At 28.7% G+C, this 20,217-nt stretch overlaps 4 protein-coding genes across 5 annotated transcripts in view; 1 reads left to right on the forward strand and 3 right to left on the reverse strand.

Annotated features, from left to right (window-relative positions):
* The window catches only part of LOC105250414 (leishmanolysin-like peptidase), a 253,427-nt gene extending 242,378 nt beyond the window's left edge, over positions 1-11,049 (reverse strand). Inside the window, exons 1-2 of the mRNA XM_011256489.2 lie at positions 10,876-11,049; positions 6,595-6,953 (exon numbers count right to left, since the gene is read on the reverse strand). Coding sequence (XP_011254791.1) covers positions 6,595-6,777 — 183 coding nt within the window. The 5' untranslated portion in view covers positions 6,778-6,953; positions 10,876-11,049. The remainder of the gene's footprint in view (positions 1-6,594; positions 6,954-10,875) is intronic.
* On the reverse strand, positions 7,787-11,063 carry LOC105250412 (ferrochelatase, mitochondrial). 2 transcript variants are annotated; one of them, XM_011256487.2, is made up of 9 exons: positions 10,876-11,063; positions 10,111-10,178; positions 9,452-9,641; positions 9,149-9,370; positions 8,936-9,037; positions 8,496-8,661; positions 8,308-8,415; positions 8,062-8,226; positions 7,787-7,984 (listed from the first exon to the last, which is right to left on the reverse strand). In XM_011256487.2, exons 1-9 carry the CDS (start codon positions 10,893-10,895, stop codon positions 7,787-7,789), a joined length of 1,239 nt encoding a protein of 412 aa, XP_011254789.1. In that variant the 5' UTR covers positions 10,896-11,063. The 2 variants fall into 2 exon arrangements, with proteins under 2 accessions (XP_011254789.1, XP_011254790.1); XM_011256488.3 differs by lacking the exon at positions 10,876-11,063 and adding an exon at positions 10,249-10,325.
* On the forward strand, positions 10,554-12,635 carry LOC105250410 (EEF1A lysine methyltransferase 2). Its single transcript, XM_011256485.3, has 4 exons — positions 10,554-10,857; positions 10,937-11,035; positions 11,764-12,173; positions 12,332-12,635. Exons 1-4 carry the CDS (start codon positions 10,802-10,804, stop codon positions 12,430-12,432), a joined length of 666 nt encoding a protein of 221 aa, XP_011254787.1. The 5' UTR covers positions 10,554-10,801; the 3' UTR covers positions 12,433-12,635.
* A 1,153-nt stretch (positions 12,636-13,788) lies between these two features.
* Positions 13,789-18,639, reverse strand: LOC105250415. The gene is made up of 4 exons (XM_011256491.3): positions 18,017-18,639; positions 16,677-16,823; positions 15,222-15,353; positions 13,789-14,288 (listed from the first exon to the last, which is right to left on the reverse strand). The coding sequence occupies exons 1-4, from the start codon at positions 18,159-18,161 to the stop codon at positions 14,206-14,208; spliced, it is 507 nt and encodes a 168-aa protein (XP_011254793.1). The 5' UTR covers positions 18,162-18,639; the 3' UTR covers positions 13,789-14,205.
* Positions 18,640-20,217: the final 1,578 nt, after the last annotated feature.

A 20,217-nucleotide genomic window follows, 5' to 3' on the forward strand; every position in this document is an offset into this window, starting at 1 on the left:
ATAATGACAATAAATACTGATAATATAGGCAGATTTGTCGCACGAAATTTGTCACGTGCCACGAATATTTTGATGAAATGATTAGAGTGGCAACAAAGATATAGCGCACATCGAGAGCGACATACAGCTGACGCGAAACTACGTGGGTAATAAGCATTATCTATTGATAAGGGAGGTTGGGGGGAGTGACGGAAGCTGCGGCGTTAGCAGATCACCGTTATATTACAAACGGTATAGAGACGAAATTTAATTTGCACGTTCAACGCACCCCCGTTACTACAACATAACGCACCGCGCGGATATAATGCATGGCCTTGGTTATATACGACACGATGTTGGCACGATATGTTTGTTACTAAATCCTCCCTGACACCACCGCTCGCAAAGGTGATACAATATTCAAACAACAATTTAGAAAGCTTTGTTGCCCACTGATTTAAGTAGCTCGCGTAATCAGAAGCTACTAATGAGGAGTGCTGTATGCCCGACCTGATTAACAGTTAATACGGGTATATTAAACTGGGTCAGTGCGAATATTTCGAAGCGCACTATTTATATTTGTACGTATTTTTATATTAGCTCGGAATAAAAGGCGACATTATTATTATACGCTGTTTCGAGGTTTAAAATTCTTCTCGATTTAAATTTGTGTTCACAAAAAATCTCAATCTATATATACATATATATATACATATATATATATATATATATATATATATATATACTCTTTATTTTATATTAATGTATTTTATATTAATGTATTATTTAGATAATTGAAACTTTAATTTTATATATATCAATTACAAATAATTATATATATATATATATATATATATATATATATGTGTGTGTATATAAATTACAAATAATTTATTATATTCATGTGATAAATAGATTATGATAATTGTATTTAAATTATTAAAAATTTTGACCGAAATTTAGATCTACTGGAAACTGTAATTTGTATTTAATTTTAATTTGTATGATACATATAATTATATTGTAAAACGTAAAAACTAAAAAAAATAATCAAAACAAATTAATGAAAAACTAATATTTAATGTATTATTTCTTATTATTGAATATTATTTATTATTACATTTTGAAAAAAAAAAGTAGATAATAAATTATTATGTTAAATATACGCTCTATATTAAAATATCTCATCTAATATTTATTTAATGAACGCATCGTTAAAAAATTGCATGTATTTAATAAAACTGAATTAATTTATTTTTACTAGTAACATATTTGTATCTTAAATTCAATTGTATGTATGTGTAGATGTGCGCGTCGCGCATGCATGTGCGTATCTTCATATTTTATTTTTCATAATTCGATAAGCTCACGATTTTGAGAAATATCTTTTAGTTATGACTTTGATTGCGTTATTATTTTCAATCATGTATAATTATGGCTTACAAAATAATATTTTTATTTATTAATATAAGAGTATTTAATTGTGCCTTCGTGCATATGCATAATTAGAAATAAATACATTTGCAAAGATTCTAATTAACTAGCATCATATAGCTAAATTGCAAAATTATATATATAAAGCATTATATTTAAAAGAACATATAAAATTTGAATTTTATAAATACGTCTTACTATAATAAACTTCTTGTTGTATTTTTTTAAAACACATGATCTTTAATATACATAATGTGATATTTTATGTAATTATATGCTCTTATTTTTTTATATCATTTTTATGTTTAAATTAAATTATAACAAATAACTACACACTACTATTTTATTAATTTCTTAATGTAATTATTCAACTTAATTATTATATTTATTCATTTAGAAAAAACTGCAACATAACAGCTTAAAATTACGTAAATGTATTTATGTTCCAGTACATTCTCGTTTTTTAACTTTATCACATATTATCATTATTTCAAAACTAAACTCGCCAGTTTATCAGTGTCAAGAAAGTCAAGTTTCACAAAAATAATTATTTGAAATTTACACATATTTCGTGTAGAATATATTGAATTTTAAATAACAATTTTTAACGTACTGTAATTAATAAATTTAATACTGCGTTAAAATAGTAACATTTAACAGTTCCTAAAAAAATTCTGTGATATGCAACATTATGCAAAATGTTTTTCAAAGAAAAATTTAACAAGTAAATTTGTACAATGTTAACGGTACTTTAAAACAGAATTATTGTGAAACTTAACGAGACTTCATTTAAGCAATAAGCGTTAATTCCTACAAATACTTATATGTAACGCATTAAAATTGTTTAACTTTTTATGATCAAAATTAAATAAATATGCATTTTTTATCTCCAAATCCAATCACATTAAAGATCGTTGAATATTTTATAATAAACAAAATGTGTACTTGTGTGTATGCGTATGCAAAATAAAATTCCTTCCAACGAGACATGCATTAATAACGATTGAGTAAAAATATATCAATATTCGATAACTCATCACGCGAAATTTATCTCTAATTTGTCAATGCGAGACGGATCGTAACACTCGATCGATTGATCCGAATCGAAGGAATCGTGAAAAAAATTCAATATAGAGAGCTCGCGTGTTCGAGTTTCTATGATGTCCTCTTTCTCTTGAACTCTTCGCCGTCGCGTATATCACTGCACGTCTCACGAAGCCCATAAACTTTGATGGGAATCGAGTTTCTTAATAACCTCCTTGCACACGAGATTTCAGCCGACCGCCTCGTAAATAAATCAGTGCTAGAGAAAAATACCGAGCTACGTATATATGTGCGTCGGCAAAATTCCATTCCCGTACACTTTCATTGAAGCGCTCGTAGGAAAGTTTTTCCTACGGAATCGTGCGATCTACGTTTTACTTTTATTTCCGCCACGACTGCAAGAGAGCACGAAGTACTTCCGATAATCGTAATGAAAACTTGACACTTTCGCGTACATTCTTCTTGCTACTAGAAAATTACGAGGATAATCGTAATGAAAACTCGACACTTCTCGCGATGAAAACGGATTACGAGATGTTACGCGTATAATTACTTCTTTCATAGATATTACGATTGCAATTCCATTATGGCAAACAGATCTAAATCGTAACACGACGATCTCATACGTTCCATCTCATACGATTCATTTAATTTCAATGTTTTAATTAATTTTTATCGTAAAATTTATAACTTAAAATTGCAGTTTTCAGAAAAAACTTTTTATAATTATATCGTGTAATTTATGCAAAGAAAAAAATATGAAAGTTATTTTTCCTACAGCAAGATTTACAGAGAAATTCATACTGCATATAATATCGATTTGTGCACCAAGATATGTTCCAATTTTCGTGTATTATTTGATTGGTGGAAAAGAAAGAGTAAGTGGTAAACAGCTGGCTGATCGCCAGGAACGAACGCGTAACTCAATTGCACCTTCTTTCGTCGGGCTCTTTACGAGAATAAAAGAACGATCGTATCAAAATGTGAATTATATCTTTAAAAGAATGCAAAATCGGTACGTGACGGCGGCGAGATCGTCGGATAGAAAAGTTTGGCGAACGCTGGTACGAGATGTCATAAGAGGAGCAAGCACGAGCAGGAGGCTATATGTCGACCGTAAACTTTTATATTGGCATTCAAATTCTCTTTGAAATGGTCCTTAAAGCGAATACATCCATGTAAAAAACGCTACCATATACTTCGACTAAATGCAGTAATCCATCTACCGTTAGAAAGACTAATTTGTACAGCGATACAGTTGCATTACAAATGTAAATTCTAATGGGAGAAAAAAAAATCGATTTATCGACCACGATATTGTTTAATATAGTATTATTTAATGTAATATTAAAAATGAATAATATAACATGTATGACAGGCACGGTAATTACATTTTCAGTTTGTTCGTTTTCTTCCTATAAAAAAATTCAATGTTAAAATCCTTTTACTTTTATTCAAATAAAAAGATTTTAACATTTAATTTTTTTATTGGATGAAAAAAAAAACAAACTAGAAATAAAATTATTTATTGTAAATGTTACATATGTAATGTTATGAATTTTTAAATAACTCTTATATGTTAACAACAGAATCGTCAAAAACGTTAAAATATTAAAGTTGCCAGAGGCACAATATTCTGCTATTGGAATATTTTAATTTTTTATCTAATTTTATATGTGTGTGTGTGTGTGTGAACAATTTTTTTATAATTATAATTATAAGAAAACAAACTTTTTGATAGAAAATAAATTTTTAATTTCGATTTGTATTTTAAAATAACAAAATTCTTACATATGAATTAAAAAAAAGCACACACAATTGCTATATGTTAAATATTTAATATAAAATACATCATACTAATCACAAACTTAAAAATTTACTCTCAAAATGTCCGATATTATAGATATCTGACAATTTAAGAAAATTTATTTCTATGAGAGAAAGTCTATCTCAACTTCTCAATTAGATGAAATTAAGAAATTCGTGATGTTTGTATTTTTAAAAATATTTTTAGCATATTATATCAACGTCGGCGAACGAAAATTGCTAAATATAATCGAGTGAAAAGTTAATCAAGTTACTTCGTTCGGCGAATAAAAAATCATCTGTACACTAGCCGTCCTATTCTAATCCTGCAAATCGATTCTATTTTTTTGAAAACAAAAAAGATCAAAATGGAAATGACGGCTTGTCTATTCACCAGCGATTTCAAACTTCAAACTTGTATCCGTTGATTGTTTTCTGTCATGCAAAAAATAGCCCGTGTTTAAAAAGAAAAAAAAATTAAAATTTACAACAGTTAAAATTAAAATTACTACAGTTTCTAATAATGGTACAAATCCTTCGATACAGTATATTTCATAAGTTTCGCTATTTTTTTCTTTCCTGTCCAGAATTTTTTATCAAAACGCAGTTAATTTTTCTCTAATTAAAGTTTGATAACTTTCTTCAATATTTTCTAAAATTATTATTATGTAATAAAGCCTCTAATTAAAGTTCAATTACAATAGAATATATTTTTAAAATTAACTAAAAAATTCAATCTGACAATTAAATTAAGTACTAAAAAAATATGAAAAATCTTTCATTTTTAAACGTTTGTAATATAAAAGCTATTGCTGTCTTGATAATTTTATTCAATAGCAATAAAATGTAATGCTAGATAATGCGATACTTTATAAATCAATAAATATTCATATTCGATAACAAACAATATATATATAATTATAATAATTAATATTCATCAATGATACAATTGTTACATTATTGATTGATCATTAAATAAAATTTGTGCTATGTCATTAGTATTTCAGTAGTATTCTAAAGAATACATAATCATGATAAATGATGAAATTTTAATAAAAGATTAGAAAAATTATATCAATAAAATGTTTAAAACTTTAAATGGTTTTCAAAATATACGAAGACATTTGATAAGAAATTAAATTATTCTTTGTCTTACATATATTTGATTTAATAACTTCATTTTCCCCTGAAATAGTATGAAACAGTATAAACGATTGATATACAAAATGAACAAACCAATGACAAAATATACAAGTGCATTGATTTTTCTTAAAATATATTTATTATAATTGCCTTACCTGCAATGATATAATATAATCTATAATAACCCATCTCTTTATATATATTGTTCGTAAATTAAATCTTTATACCTCTCTTTTATTCTCTCTCCAATATTATATATTATTAACTTCCTTTTTTTTTTAATTTTGTTCGCTCGCGCGATATATTTTTTAATTGTTTATTACATATCAATGTAACGTCAAGGTTGAACGAAAAGAAGAATAAAAAAAATATAACACGCAAATTGATATCAATAATAAAATATATTTTAAATACTGAATAAACGTAAACACATTAACAAGATCAATTGTTCGTAAAACGTGACGCGCGAACTATTAGAGATTATACGGCGAGACATTCCACAGCAGCACGTGTCTGCCGTGAAAACACGTGTTTCTCCCTACTCTTACACCGCGCATGAAAACATTCACCCAAGTTTTCTGTCAGTAAAAGATGGGAGTATCGCAAAAAATGTATGAGAATCAAATATACACACAATTTAATATGGCATTTATATATCACAGGGCGATTCCGATCTCAAAAACTCATAATTATGATAATCATACGACATTACATATACATTACATTTATTTATTTAGATTATTATCAATATCAAAATATTACGAGATTTTATAAAAGATGATAAAGAGAACCCGCTAAAACGTTTGAATCGATATTAACGTGATTAATCCATATGGAAACACGTACGAACATATTCGGGATTCGGCACACGATATAAGCGAACATTTCGTTTCGTTTCGTTTCTCTCGCGCATATTTACATAGTAGTCGTGCGCTTTCCCGCACGAATATCACCGCGAATGATACTCAATTGAACTCGTTGCGTTTGGTAAACATTCCCTTCGACAAAATTAAAAACTCGTTGAGAAGCGATAAAAAAAAAGAGAAAGAGAGAGAGAAATACTATCGACAAACGTCAATGTATTAATAAATACCTCACGAATCGAGAAACGATCGAAATGTCGCATTCGCGGGATACTAAGTTGACATACGGGGAGAGGTTAGAATCGCCCTTCGTGGATGCGCTTACCTCGTGCGCCCGTGGATGCTGGTGATCGCAGTGTCGATGCTCGAACATTCCACTCACAAGACTCGACATAGCGTACACCGCAAGCAGAACGGCGATCGGTGACACGCCGATGCCGCGACGAATCTTCAACCGCACTCTAGCCGCCATCACGGACGATGCTCGCACTCGCAACGCATGACACATACTGAGCGCGCCCGCCGGCGCCGCGCATTTATATAGCTAACGCGGCGACAGGCAGCGCCGCGCGACTCACGTTCGATACGATGAGCGCGACGACGGCGGCGGCTGCGGCGGAGGCTGCACTCCGACGGCGACGACGATGATGAAGTCGCTGGGATAAACCCTTCGTCGTGAAATACCTGAGGAGAAATCGAAACTCTTATACGATGTAGTCGAGAATAGATTCAATTTCATACGGATTTATTTACTCTCTCGTTAAATAAATAGCGAACAAATAAATACAGGAGCAATGTATCTTTCGAAACTGTTGTAAAATTGTAAATTAGATATATAAAATGTTTACGGAATTGTACGCGCGACTGTGTTATGGTTGTAATATTATCGAGTTTATATGTAAAATACACAACTGTTTTCCTATATCAATGGATACGATCTCTACGGTCTGATTGTCGTGACATTATTTCAAGAAGAAACCATCAAGACTAAGTTTAGTAACATCGAAATCGTCGATGCATTTAATGTAATCGTTGTTCAACTTCATGGATAAAGTAAAAATGCGTGCAACTCGAACAGATATATAAATACGACAAGAAATCAATGTTAATAGCTAAATATATTTATTTAAGAGTCAGGAATGTCACATTAAATACCACTATAATATCAAAAACAACGAAATATTTTAGCGAACAATTTTAACAATTATATGTCTCTATAAATGACTTAACAACGTCACTTTAATAATTGATTTTTGAACTGGATTGCTAAGGAAATTTACAAGGGTTTTACACAACAAAATATAAAGGATATGATTTAGTTAATATTATTACATATATATAAGCTTTTACAAAATATATAACATACATATATAATATTGTATATCCTATTTATTTTTTCACGTCATAATTATTAATAAATATATATTCTTTTACATAACATAACTTATATATATATATATATATATATATATATATATATATAATTTGAAATTATTAAATTTTCATTACAATGATTATTAAATTTTACATATTTTAGCATACCAACTTTTGCTAGCTTCACAATTTAAATTTACACAGTGCGGACATCGCGTTAAAAATTTAGGATTTATAGGTTGTTGCGATCTAAGATGAGACGCAACAATATCAGCCAAAGCGTCGATGAAAATGGGGTGATCGTTAGGAGCCGCAGCCCTTCGTATCCTTTCGATACCGAGCTGGAAAGATTAAACATAAAATATTTTCGCGTTCGTTATACAAAATGGAGACAATAAAATATCGGAGCGCTTCTTACTTCATGGGCAAGTTCTTGACAGTATTCTATGTCCAATTCATGGAGAGTTTCAATATGTTCGTTTACAAATGCAATAGGTACCAAGATAAAATTTTTCTTGCCTTGCTTAACATAGCCTTTTAACGCTTCATCGGTAAAAGGCCCTAACCACGCCGTAGGTCCAACCTAAATATATATACTTTATAATGTATCAACAATATTTCTTTTAAATTAGCTTCGTTAAATTTTAAACATGTACTTGTATACCTTCGATTGCCACACCAAACTATATGGATTGCAGTAATTTAATTCCTGCATGACTAATGCTACTGTAGCTCCAACTTCCGCGGGATAAGAATCTCCTCTACTTACAACCTAATGGTCATAGAAAAACACTAGTCATTAATTTCTAAATGATCAGAAAAGTGAATATATATTATTCTAAAAATGGCAACCTGCAACGGCAATGAATGAGCTGAAAATAAAATTATAACGTCGTCCCTTTTTTCGCTAGGAAATTGTGCAAGTTCTTGTTTAATCCTTTCAGCAAAGGTTTTTACAAGGAGCGGATGCGTGGCCCATCTATCTATTATACTCCATTTCATTTCACTTGGCAACTCTCTGCAAAGATGTAATTTCTATCTGTTTTATTTTTAATAACATTTTTATTTTTATGTATTCTATCCTCCATCTTATTTATTTCTATTTTTATGTAACACATATATGTGAAAATAATACATAATTCGAATCATTACATCTCAGATATATTCTGTGTAATATAGAATAAATATATATGATAAAACACATTATGTGCAATATGTGCTGTATTTGTAATTATACATCAATTTTTCTATGATTCTTATCTAAAAGTAAATAACAAATAACATATAATCACCTAGTTTTATAATAATTATATATAGCATTAAAACTGGAACCTGATGTTGAACAACTATATTGAGGATATTGAGAGAAAAGAACAGTATGCTGCACTCCATCACTGAAAAAGTAAATAAAAAAAATGTATAATTAATTTAAATTATCTCCTAACATTAAATTTTTAGATTGTAGATGTTTACATTATATTTAAGAAAATATAATATAATCATACTTGCGTATCCTCTCAAGAGTATCTTCTGTGAGAGGATCTGCGTATCGAAAGGCAACATAATATTTGTGAGGTGCAGTTTCAGGCGAAATTTTATTTAATTTTTTGCATAAAAGTTCGCCCTGTTTATTTGTCCATTGCAGAATTGGTGATCCACCACCTATCTCAGAATATTTTTTTTGTACTTCTGGAGTACGACGTTTGGCTATCCAAGGACCTAATTTACTGTAATATAATTCTGTATAAGATATCTCTTTTATATAATGCTCATTAATGTATCACATATATGTGCTAAAATATAGAAACCTTTGTACTGGTAATTGAATCATATCACGATCAGTCATTATTCTTAATAAATATTCGTGGACCTGATCAATGTTGGCAGGGCCACCCATGTTTAACATTAATATGCCAGTTTTTGGTCTTATACTGTCATTATTTACTAGATTTGCAGCAACGGAAGCATAGCATCGTGCGGAAAGTTTTGTATATTGTCCTATGTAACATCATATTATTATTATATAGAATTCTTTCTCATTGAACTATTATATAGAAGTAAATCATCTCAAGAATCAATGAAAACAAGAATAATTTTGAAGCACAGAATTATTCCACTTGTAATCGAAGACTACAAAAACTGTAACTTGACATATGGCAGTATTCTACTTCGTAAACTTACAAATCTTATGATCTTATTAAGATTAATAATATTAAAAAATAACTATGGATAAAAATAATGTGTTGCTTATCATTTTAACCAATAAGAAAATATTGTAACTTCAATATTAACATTGCAGATAATAATTTTATAAATGTCATACATATAAATAGAGATATTTATATATAATATTACTATATATATATTAAAATATTTTCTTTCTGTATATATTAATATTTTCTTATCAGTTTTAATATTGCAATTAGTTATCAAAAGATATAAAAGTTAAGTCATTCTGTTTACTTACCAAAACACAAATTCATTAACAGCTTGTTGACACTCATGTTTAAACGAATAGCACTTGACAATTTAAGCCTAAAAGTTTAAAATTGCGTTGTATAAGTTAACAAAAAACGTTGTGCACTATCACGATGACAGTATGTACCGTTAGACGAGTCCGACGCGGCGATAAGGTTAGGTTCGACACACATCGCAAGACGCATGCAATCTTATATAAGTAGAAATGATATAAATGTAAGTATCAATTGAAATTAAAGTTGCCAATTGTATAAAGAATATTTCCCTAGACTGATGACAATAATCATGATAAAAAAAAAATTTGTCTTGTCAATAATAATAGATTGAAAATATACATATGTAGATATATTTTTTATTTATATATATATATATATTCTATTAATTTTAAATAAATAATTATAAGATTTGTTAGATGATTAGATGCCACTGCCATCTAACCATAAAATTTCGAAGCAACGCAAATCTTGTTTCCATCTGTTTCCACATTGAAATTTGTTGGATCGCTTCACGATTAATGAATATTATCAGGGTTTTTTGTGCACTCCTGACTCCGAATTATCTCACTTCTTAGCTTAAATAACAACGTGATTAGAGCTGACAATCGGCATCTGACGTGACGAGATCTGATCCATATCGGATCTATCGTACGACAATCAGGCTGAGAGAATCGCAATCAAATTATGACAGAACACGAAAACGAGGAATTGGCACCATCGAATCTAGGCACTCTCGAATTGTAAGTAATATCACATACCGTGGTCGTACAATGTTCATTGTGCATCACTCGTAGCTTTTGCTTGACGTATCTCTTGCAGCTGGGAGAACGCGTACGCCCAGGAGCTCGACAACTTCCGCGATCACGGCGACGTGGGCGAGATATGGTTCGGCACCGCCAATTCGCGCAAGATCGTACGGTAAGCGAGCCAGGGACAGACCGCGAACACGCGTCTTACACACCGCGAGTAAACAACACAATGGAAAATCGATAGACTTCCGCGCGAAAATGTAAACACGACGCGATCGAGGCAGTTCCTCGCGCGTTACAAGTAACTCCATCTACGAAACTATTTTTCCTTGCGACAGCATTCCGTTGGTATCTGCAACAGTAACCTTTTCCACTGTAGATAAAAACAGTGCTCTGTCTTTAAGAGATAATTTCATGAATGAGAAATGAGATTTTTTTTTAATATATAATTAGATAATATATTTATGTATTTAATATATATTAATTATTTAAGATTTAACACTCGCATTAAGGTAATTCTCTTTTTTCTATCTATCTTAGTACAGCTTGAAAGTATTAAAATAACATAAAAAGTTATGTAAAATTACAACTTGAATATTTTAATAATATTATAACTTTATATACAAAATAAATGCAAAAACAAAAAAGTTATTATATTGTATTATATTATTTTACTTTAAAATATAACGACTAATTTTGCTTTGGTGATTTCTTTTTATTACAACTGAATGATAATGATATGCATAGAGATTGGTAAAGATAATTAAAATTTATTTTAAGATTTAGTTTCTTCCTGAAATAATAAAAGTATACCATATTTTCTGCGAAAATATAAAAAATAAAAATGAAAAAAAGTCATTATGAGTGCAAATTTTGAAATTAACAAACGTTTTCTAGGTGGATTACCACAAAATTAAATTTAAACAGAGAAAGCGATAAGATAATTGACGTAGGATGCGGTAACGCAATGACCTTGGTGGAACTCGCGAAGCAAGGATTCGCAAACTTGACGGGAGTGGATTACTCGCAGAAAGCGGTAGATCTCGCTCGTATGGTGTTGAACGATAACAATTTACCAAATGTGAAATTAGAAATCTGCGATATTCTCAATAATACGTTGCCTAATGATTTTAAAATCGTTCACGATAAAGGCACTTATGATGCTATTAGTTTAAATCCGGAAGATCCAACAGCGAAGCGACAGAAATATATAGAAAATATATATCGCATTCTTCTGCCGGAAGGATATTTAGTATTGACTTCCTGTAATTGGACCAAGGAAGAATTATTAAAACACTTTTCGAATCGTTAGTACAACTTATAATAAACATTTTAATATATATAGTTTTGATCATTATTTTTCTAATAATTATATATTGAAGATATGTCTTTTATTTGCCAGAAAAGTTATTGCGAAGATAATTTTTCAAGATACATATGTTTTGATAATAATTATTCTTTACAGATTTCGAACTCGAAAGTCAACTTCCTACGGATACATTTCAATTTGGTGGACAGACAGGAAACACTGTAACACAATTGGTATTTAGGAAAAAGAGACAATGAGAAAATATTTTGTATATGTACTACATCGCAGTGTATTACATCGAAATAAATGAGATACTTATAATCTATAAAGAGATTTTGATCATCACTTGTCATACATAAGAATAAATGTTTCGAAAAAATTCAGATTTTATTTGTGCACAAAATGTTTCAAATACATAACACGATATTATAGTGAGGTTAATTATTAATTCTACATATTCTTTTAATTATTATTACATTACAAAGTTTACAAAAGATACTTATATTATAACAAAAGAAAAGTTTGCAATAAATCTCTGTGATTAAATAAATACTCTAAACGATAGAATAGAGAGTAAAAAATAGTGTTTAATAATAAACATATTATTTATCGAATACATTTATAATAGTAATTAAAGCATTGTTGGCAAAAGTTCATATTTTTAAAAAGGCTTATTTTAACGTTACATTTAAATCGATTTACATAATTAAAATGAACATGTTTTATACAGGAAAGAAAATATAACACATACATTATATAATACATATATCAAAGAATAAATTATACTAGATATATTAATTATGCATTTCTCTAAATAATTGTCTTTTAATGCTCTTAAAACATTTAATCATATGTACATTCTGTACGACAGAAATATACGAATAAAGCAATATTCTTTCTCTCGACTTTTGAAGCTAGTTAAATTCAATAATCTAATTAATTAATCTAATCATAAGTTTTAATCTGAGTTATATTAATATTATACTTTTTTCTAATCTTTTGCATTTATGTTGTAATTACTATCAAATAGAATATGAAAATTAAGGTAGATAATTAGAGAATTAAAGTAAATAAATGACAGATACTGTAATCTTTACTTGTAATCATTAGCATACAATTATCATATAATGACGTAAGACAAAGTCGATAGTATTTACTTTAATAAAAATTATTTAAAAGATGATAAAGAAAAAAATCTATTTATTTGTAAAAAATTGAAAAATTGAAAAATTTATTTGTATGGATTTAAAATCAATAGTGAATAAAAAGTCTTATTATCTATTGTCTTATAAAATAAATGCAAAGCTACTTAAATTTTATAATTTAAACGTATTTTCTGTATTATTTTACTCATCTTATCGCTGATTATAGAATTTATAGATTACAATATATATACGTTGATTGTAAAGACGATTAAATATAGATATAATTTTCAAGTTTAAAAGGAATTAGAGAATTAGAATTAGAAAATATAAGATGTTACATATATACTTGCAACATAGTGCATTTTATGTAATATATAGGCTGTTCCAAGAATCGTATAATTTTCTCGTATTATTAAAATAAAGTAAAAATAATTATTTGAATGTCAAAAGAAAGAATTAGTTATAAATAACTATATATCTATGAAATATGTAAACGTCTTATTATTTTATATGAGTTCTTGTTACGAAAGTAAAGGTGGTTAATTCAATTTCTTCTTGCGGAAGAAAAATTATTTTTTCTGAAAGTTTATAAACCCAAAAAAGAGTGCGATTACTGAAACAGTCTAGATTCAAGATGTAAAATGTATAGCTGTTTACACATAAATGTGTTTTACCATTTGGAATTTGAACGTTCATACATATATTATACTTAAATACTTTGTTAAATTAACGAGATTCACGATATTCTTATAAATAAGTGTATTCTAGCATATATTTTCGCAATCTCGCATTCATTGATTCGAAGAAATGTTATTTCTCTACTATAGGTTATCATTCAGGTTCAGGAATTGACAACATAATTTTTTTGAAAGCTTAAAGAGAAATTTAAATGTAATTAAGTCTTCCAAGTAAAAGCGAAATGGCCAAAAAGGTCGTCGTATAGATAGATGTGAAGATGGATGAGCAGCCTACGAAAGATGTAAATAATGTTTTAAACTGATGATACATTTTTAATACCATCACATTCTGCACGCGAAGAAACGATATTCAGCTGTCTCTCTCATAGCTAATTTTATAAAAATACTGAAACTTTTGTTATTATAAAGCGTCGTCTACAATGAGATTTTAAGGAGACTTAAGGCGTAAGACGTAAGAAATTGACCAATCACAGTCAAGTATTAAGAGAATATTCGATTGTGATTAGTCAATTTCTTAAGTCTTCCGCCTTAAGTCTCCTTAAAATCTCATTGTAGACGACGCTTTACATATTTTTTTGTGTAATTCATACAATTACAAATTTTAAAACAGCTGAACATGACATTTATTTTCATTATATTTTCTATTAATTGCAAATGATTAGCAATATTTAATACAAATTATTTTATTTTTCTTACTACATATTAAAATTAAAACACGCTATTTTCAAGATGGGACAAATGTTAAATATTCGTTTTAAATTTAAGTGAGAATATTATTGAATATTAATTAAATATAGCAAAATCATCATATTAACTTATAATAAAATTATAATAAAATTATAATAAAATTAATAAAATATTTTCTTTTGTTTAATAGAATATTTTATGGTTTGTACAAAAAAGAAAACTTATCTTATAATATTAATATTAATTTCTTTTAGTAACCATTAAAAATTTAATAAATTTATTATTTTAATGATAATGATCAAACTTGACTTATATTTTTGTAGAAACTTTGAGGATTTGAGTAAGTCATTAAAACAGCAATAATAAATATTATTGTTACGTAATGTATAGAAATCGCAATTAAATAATATATTATCCTTACTATATATATTGTTTCTAATAAGATATAGTCCGCTATATCAATAAGAATTTTTTTAGAGAGAGAGAGAGAGAGAAATGACAGCAAATAAAGCTTACCATTACAAAACGACCGAGTTTCTTGATAAAATCCATCTTGGCAATAACATCGTTTTCCTAAGGAACTGTTGCGGGCAATGCAATGGGCATTTTCTATGCACTCTCCGTCATCATTGCAAGATACATGGAGCGCTAAAGAAAAGGAAATTTTTAAGATAATTTAACAATATGTACATAGAAAATTGATCAGAGAACAAGCGCTTCTTGTTTTTTTTTTAATTTAAATTTACTTTTACAAAAATTTTAAACATTTATTAAATGTATAATAATAAAATTAAAATAAAATTTATTAAATGTATAATATATATATAAGTTTGTGAAATTTTAATTGCAGTATAAATACACATAACTTCATTTAATTTTTTAAGGTCGAACATATAGTGTTAAAAGAACTTTAGCAGCGATCGATTTGTAACCGTGGTTAATTGCGTTTGAAATGTCCGAGGTAATCATCGACAACTTTGCCGAAAATTAGATAGGAAACGTGCATAGTGATCATCTAATCAAATAAAATTACCAGGTTTCCGGATCGTTTCACGAACCTCTAATATTACTCGATCGAACTATAAATCACTTAGCTATATGTATAGTTATACAGTTTTCAAAGTCTTGAGATTTAGTAGTTCAATTTTATTGCATTGTGCCAGGTACGATTATTACTATCATTTCTACCAATCATTTATTATCATTTGATGTAATTTAATATAACAGTTATGCAGACATTTTTACTTATATAAGTGTGTTTCATAACTTGTAAAATATTATTCGTAATATTTTTTACAGCATAATTTGTAAAAGAATAATAAAATGTAATGTTTTCTTTTATTTTTATAATCGTTTTACTATTACGGTTTTTCCTGCCGTGCAGGGAACACTGCAGAAAAACGAGTAATATCGGTGTAACTATTGGAGGTTGGTCGGGGCGGTATTCTTTACCTGTACCTGTAATTTGCATAGATAACCATAGACCGAGTACGAACACCGTCATATGTTCACATATTGCAATACAGCACGTAAGTATATGCAAATCTTAGTACCGGCTTTCAGTTATAATCATCCCATCCAAAGTTTGACTATTCCACGAAATTAAAACGAATGACATGCAAAACATCGGAAATATTTTGTCGTGCAAAAATTTGAACAAGAAAAATTATGTTACATATCAGAATATAGCGTGCTTAAATTCTATCGAAAAATATTTCAGCGGTTTTTCGACGAATCTGAAATCAATTTTCCATCTCCGCAAATTTCTTGAAGAAAACGCTGCTGAAATACTTGTCGATTGTGTGGGATATCTTTTACATAATAAAGTCGATCTCGCCAAGTAAAACTAATTTTATCTTATTGTCTTTATATAATTATATTATTATATTTTATCTTATTGTCTATTATATAACGAATAATTAAAAATAATGATGATATGGAATTAATATTGTAAAAATCTAATCTCTCTACCTTTGAATTTATTAGTGCAGGCACCATTAATTGGTGCCGAGTAATCGCCGCAGAGGCATCGGGTTTTTCCAAGGGAATCCGCCATGCACGTTGTATTTTGAATTCCATCACAATCAGTTTTCATTTTGCATTCACGAGCTTTACCAACTGCAATCGTATAATTCTATATAAGGAACTGTAGTTTTATTCAATCCTTGATTAATTTTTATTACGTTTTTACATTTTCAATCCATAAAAAAATGTATGTGATATTATTTCAGAAGATACGATTAAAAATTAAATTTACAAATATAAAATTAAAGCAACATCTAAAGTTCATTATGATTAAATTTTTTTGTTATACCATATTTTTATTTAATATTTAAAATATTTATTCGAAGAATGCTATCTTTTTGGTTTCCTATTTTTCTGATAAATATAAGGTAAAAATATTGCAAGGAATAACAATTTACGGAATAAAATCTATAAATATAATTTTATCTCGATTGTATAAGAAACAGCAGAAGAACTTAGAATGGCAATCGTCAAAAGTCATACGAACTAGAACTCTGACATTCAGCAGAGCATTAGTATTCATCTGCATTTCAACTTAACCTTGACTCTCAAGAATATCAGATTATTATTTCTACGCAATTTTAAATAAAATTTTATATAAAATTGCGTCTGATTATTAAATAATAAATTACATATTCTTAGAAATGAGTCTATAATACTTATAAATACGTTTATAATATTTATAATGTAATTAAATTTGATATGTATGTATCGAGTAAATACAGTATACGTAATATGGAGTATAATTTCTATACAATTTTATAAAAAACGTTAAATTGAAGTTTTTGAATATTTTACGTAAAAATATGCATTTTGAATATTTACATAAAAATCTAAATTGAAGAAATAGGAAATCTATAGTTATGATTTTAAAATAAATTAGAATGTCTATTTAATATGAAATCAATAAACAAAATTAAAATAAATATATACATTAAGATATTTATCTATTATAAGTTTGGTTTGATAAATATGTGTTATTAGGATGCTAAAATTAATTGTAATTAAATTGTTAAACATATATCTCTACCATAAATAGAAATTAATAATTTATTTGTGAAAAAACTACAAAAATCTAATATATCAAAAATTTTTTAAAACAAATACTTTTCTTCGAAATAATAATGATAGGATATAATTAATTTCGTTAAAATAAATAAGGCGTTATGTTAAAAATAATAAATTATTAATAGCATATTATAAGTATTCTTAGAATATGCTTATTTAGACATATATGTTAGTGTCACAATAACTTTGAATTTTTATTATTTAATTTATATACATACCTGGTGTTGGTGGCGGTGGTGGATTCGTATTTTGATTCTGGTTGGTCTTCCCAAAAGTAGTAAGGGCACCGGACATTGGTGGCGAAAATATTGATGCAACCAATAGTGTGGATATAATTATTCGGAGACAGATTCCGTCTCTCATGATTTTTTGACTAGATTGTTTTATTCAAATAATTAAATTATTATCACTTATAGGATGTCACAAATCACAAATGCGGACTCTAGTAAAGAGATGAAGTGGAAAGCCACTTCCTTTTCTACATAAACTTTTATTCCACTCGGCTCTACTCTTTCTTTTAATTTTTCAACAAATTGATCTGACCATACACAAGATCACTCCGATGAAAGTCTAACAACGAAAGTGGAATCAACGACGATTAACTTAAGTGAGAGTACTTCTCGCACTTTCGATTCATTTACGCGGGGGACAAGTATGTTTGATTCTAAGACTGCGTGTTACAAGGACGTCGAAAGGCCTTTTAAGCCTTCGAAGCACCCCCACTACGAAACACCCTCTGTGCTGCCACCACTAAAGTAGAAAATGCTCTACCATAAGGTGGTTACCTTACCGCCTTCTTTGAGAATCTGAATACGAAGCTGGCTGGCTGAACTTCGATCGCCACGAAAGACTTGATTAGATGTGTAGAGCTATATACTGTTACCGAGTCGCGTTGCTGAGCATTACCAACAAAATTTATGAGAATTCAACATATAAAGCCTAACTCCTTTTCAGGACGCTGCCAGGAAACAACCCTTCAAAGCATTCTCTGCTCTACATCGTTATCATCTGGCATCTATTCCTAATATAGATCTTCATATATCAGGGGCGAAATTTAGCAATCCTTATCAAATTATACTTAAAATTAAACGGTCCTTAAAATATATATAACTTTAATTTTCAAGAAAGTTTATATTTCAAGCTTTTGAAATAATTATTCTTTGAGTGTATCATAATTACTCTTTAGGCGTATCAACGCCTAAAATGTTTTTCTAGTTGATTTGAAGAAATTTTTAATCTTTATTACGATATTCTTACGATATAATTCGCAATTATATAAGATTAAATTTGAAGTATAAATTTGTCTTATATCACACATGAATTAACATAAAACATAAAAATGCCATAATTATTTTATATCCAGAATCCAAATTATACATCGATTCAAATATTTAATCTGTTATCATTATAGTAATCAATAAAAAAGAACTTATTTATCAAAAACATTAAATTTCTAAATTGCTTGCTAATATATATGTTCTTTATCATTTCTTTTAAAAAAATAAATAAATCCTTTAAAACTTCTATTATTCTATTTTGTGTCTGCAAAAAATAATTTGCGAAAATAACCAATGTTGCAATTATAAGGAAGAGCATTATGTATTATTATTTCTTTGTTATTTTAATTTAGTTGAATCTAAACTTTCTATTAGATTAAGAATAATCTAACAAGAGCAATCAATAGTATAAGATACAATATCGTAGCATTTAAAATTAAAAAATAATGAATAGAGATAATGAAAATAATTATGTTCATTATCTTTATAAATATCATACAATAGAAATAAATTTACAAAAATTGAGTACCGTTTTTCTCGCAAAGTTCATTATTCCTTAATACTTTAGAGCTTTATTTCTTATAAGAAATTTATCTGAGTATCTAGCACAGTTTCTCTGTTATCATTTTAAGTGTTATCGCAGTCTCTTCGTCAGCGAATACAGTCGCGTTCGAAATGTTAACTTTGCAGATTACAAAGGAGGCTCATCCGGCCGCGTGTGCACGAAACCGACGGAAAATTTATCGTTATGTTGCCAGTATTTTATGGCCAGACAATCGAAGGAATGTGTTCGTTTACACGCCAAGTGCATCGCGCTTTGCCACATTTGTTTACAGTAGGCAGTAAGCCCCGTGTTTAATTGTCGTGTCGTTTTTACAACAAACGCTTTGCCTCTTTTGTTTCGACAAGAAAAGGCTTGCATCGATCATCGATCACGAAGGCTCGCGTGTAATTCATAAATTTAACAAGACGCGTGCAGGACGTGCCGTGATTTACAAGGTAATTTACCGAAATGCTCATCCGGCGATCGAAATACTGATCGAACTGTCGTGGTCGATCTTGCATGTTTCACGAAACTCTTAAGGTGTAAGGTCAGTACGATTAAACCGTGATTGGCTGGGGGCTGACATTAATAAAGAAGC

The sequence above is a fragment of the Camponotus floridanus genome, unplaced genomic scaffold, assembly GCF_003227725.1.
Source record: "Camponotus floridanus strain SB8 unplaced genomic scaffold, Cflo_v7.5 scaffold1, whole genome shotgun sequence".
NCBI lineage: Eukaryota > Metazoa > Arthropoda > Insecta > Hymenoptera > Formicidae > Camponotus > Camponotus floridanus.

Bases quoted from the DNA above. Each gene is read 5' to 3' on its own strand.
- LOC105250410 (XM_011256485.3), top strand. From the start codon at position 10,802: ATGACAGAACACGAAAACGAGGAATTGGCACCATCGAATCTAGGCACT. The intron at 11,036-11,763 runs GTAAGCGAGCCA...AACGTTTTCTAG, and splicing joins AATTCGCGCAAGATCGTACG to GTGGATTACCACAAAATTAA. The intron at 12,174-12,331 runs GTTAGTACAACT...TATTCTTTACAG, and splicing joins ATTAAAACACTTTTCGAATC to ATTTCGAACTCGAAAGTCAA.
- LOC105250412 (XM_011256487.2), bottom strand. From the start codon at position 10,895: ATGAACATTGTACGACCACG. The intron at 9,371-9,451 runs GTTTCTATATTT...ATTATATTACAG, and splicing joins ATTCAATTACCAGTACAAAG to TAAATTAGGTCCTTGGATAG. The intron at 7,985-8,061 runs GTAAGAAGCGCT...TAATCTTTCCAG, and splicing joins GTCAAGAACTTGCCCATGAA to CTCGGTATCGAAAGGATACG.
- LOC105250415 (XM_011256491.3), bottom strand. From the start codon at position 18,161: ATGAGAGACGGAATCTGTCTCCGAATAATTATATCCACACTATTGGTT. The intron at 15,354-16,676 runs GTAGAGAGATTA...CCTTTTCTTTAG, and splicing joins CTGCACTAATAAATTCAAAG to CGCTCCATGTATCTTGCAAT. The intron at 14,289-15,221 runs GTAAGCTTTATT...CATCTTTCGTAG, and splicing joins AACTCGGTCGTTTTGTAATG to GCTGCTCATCCATCTTCACA.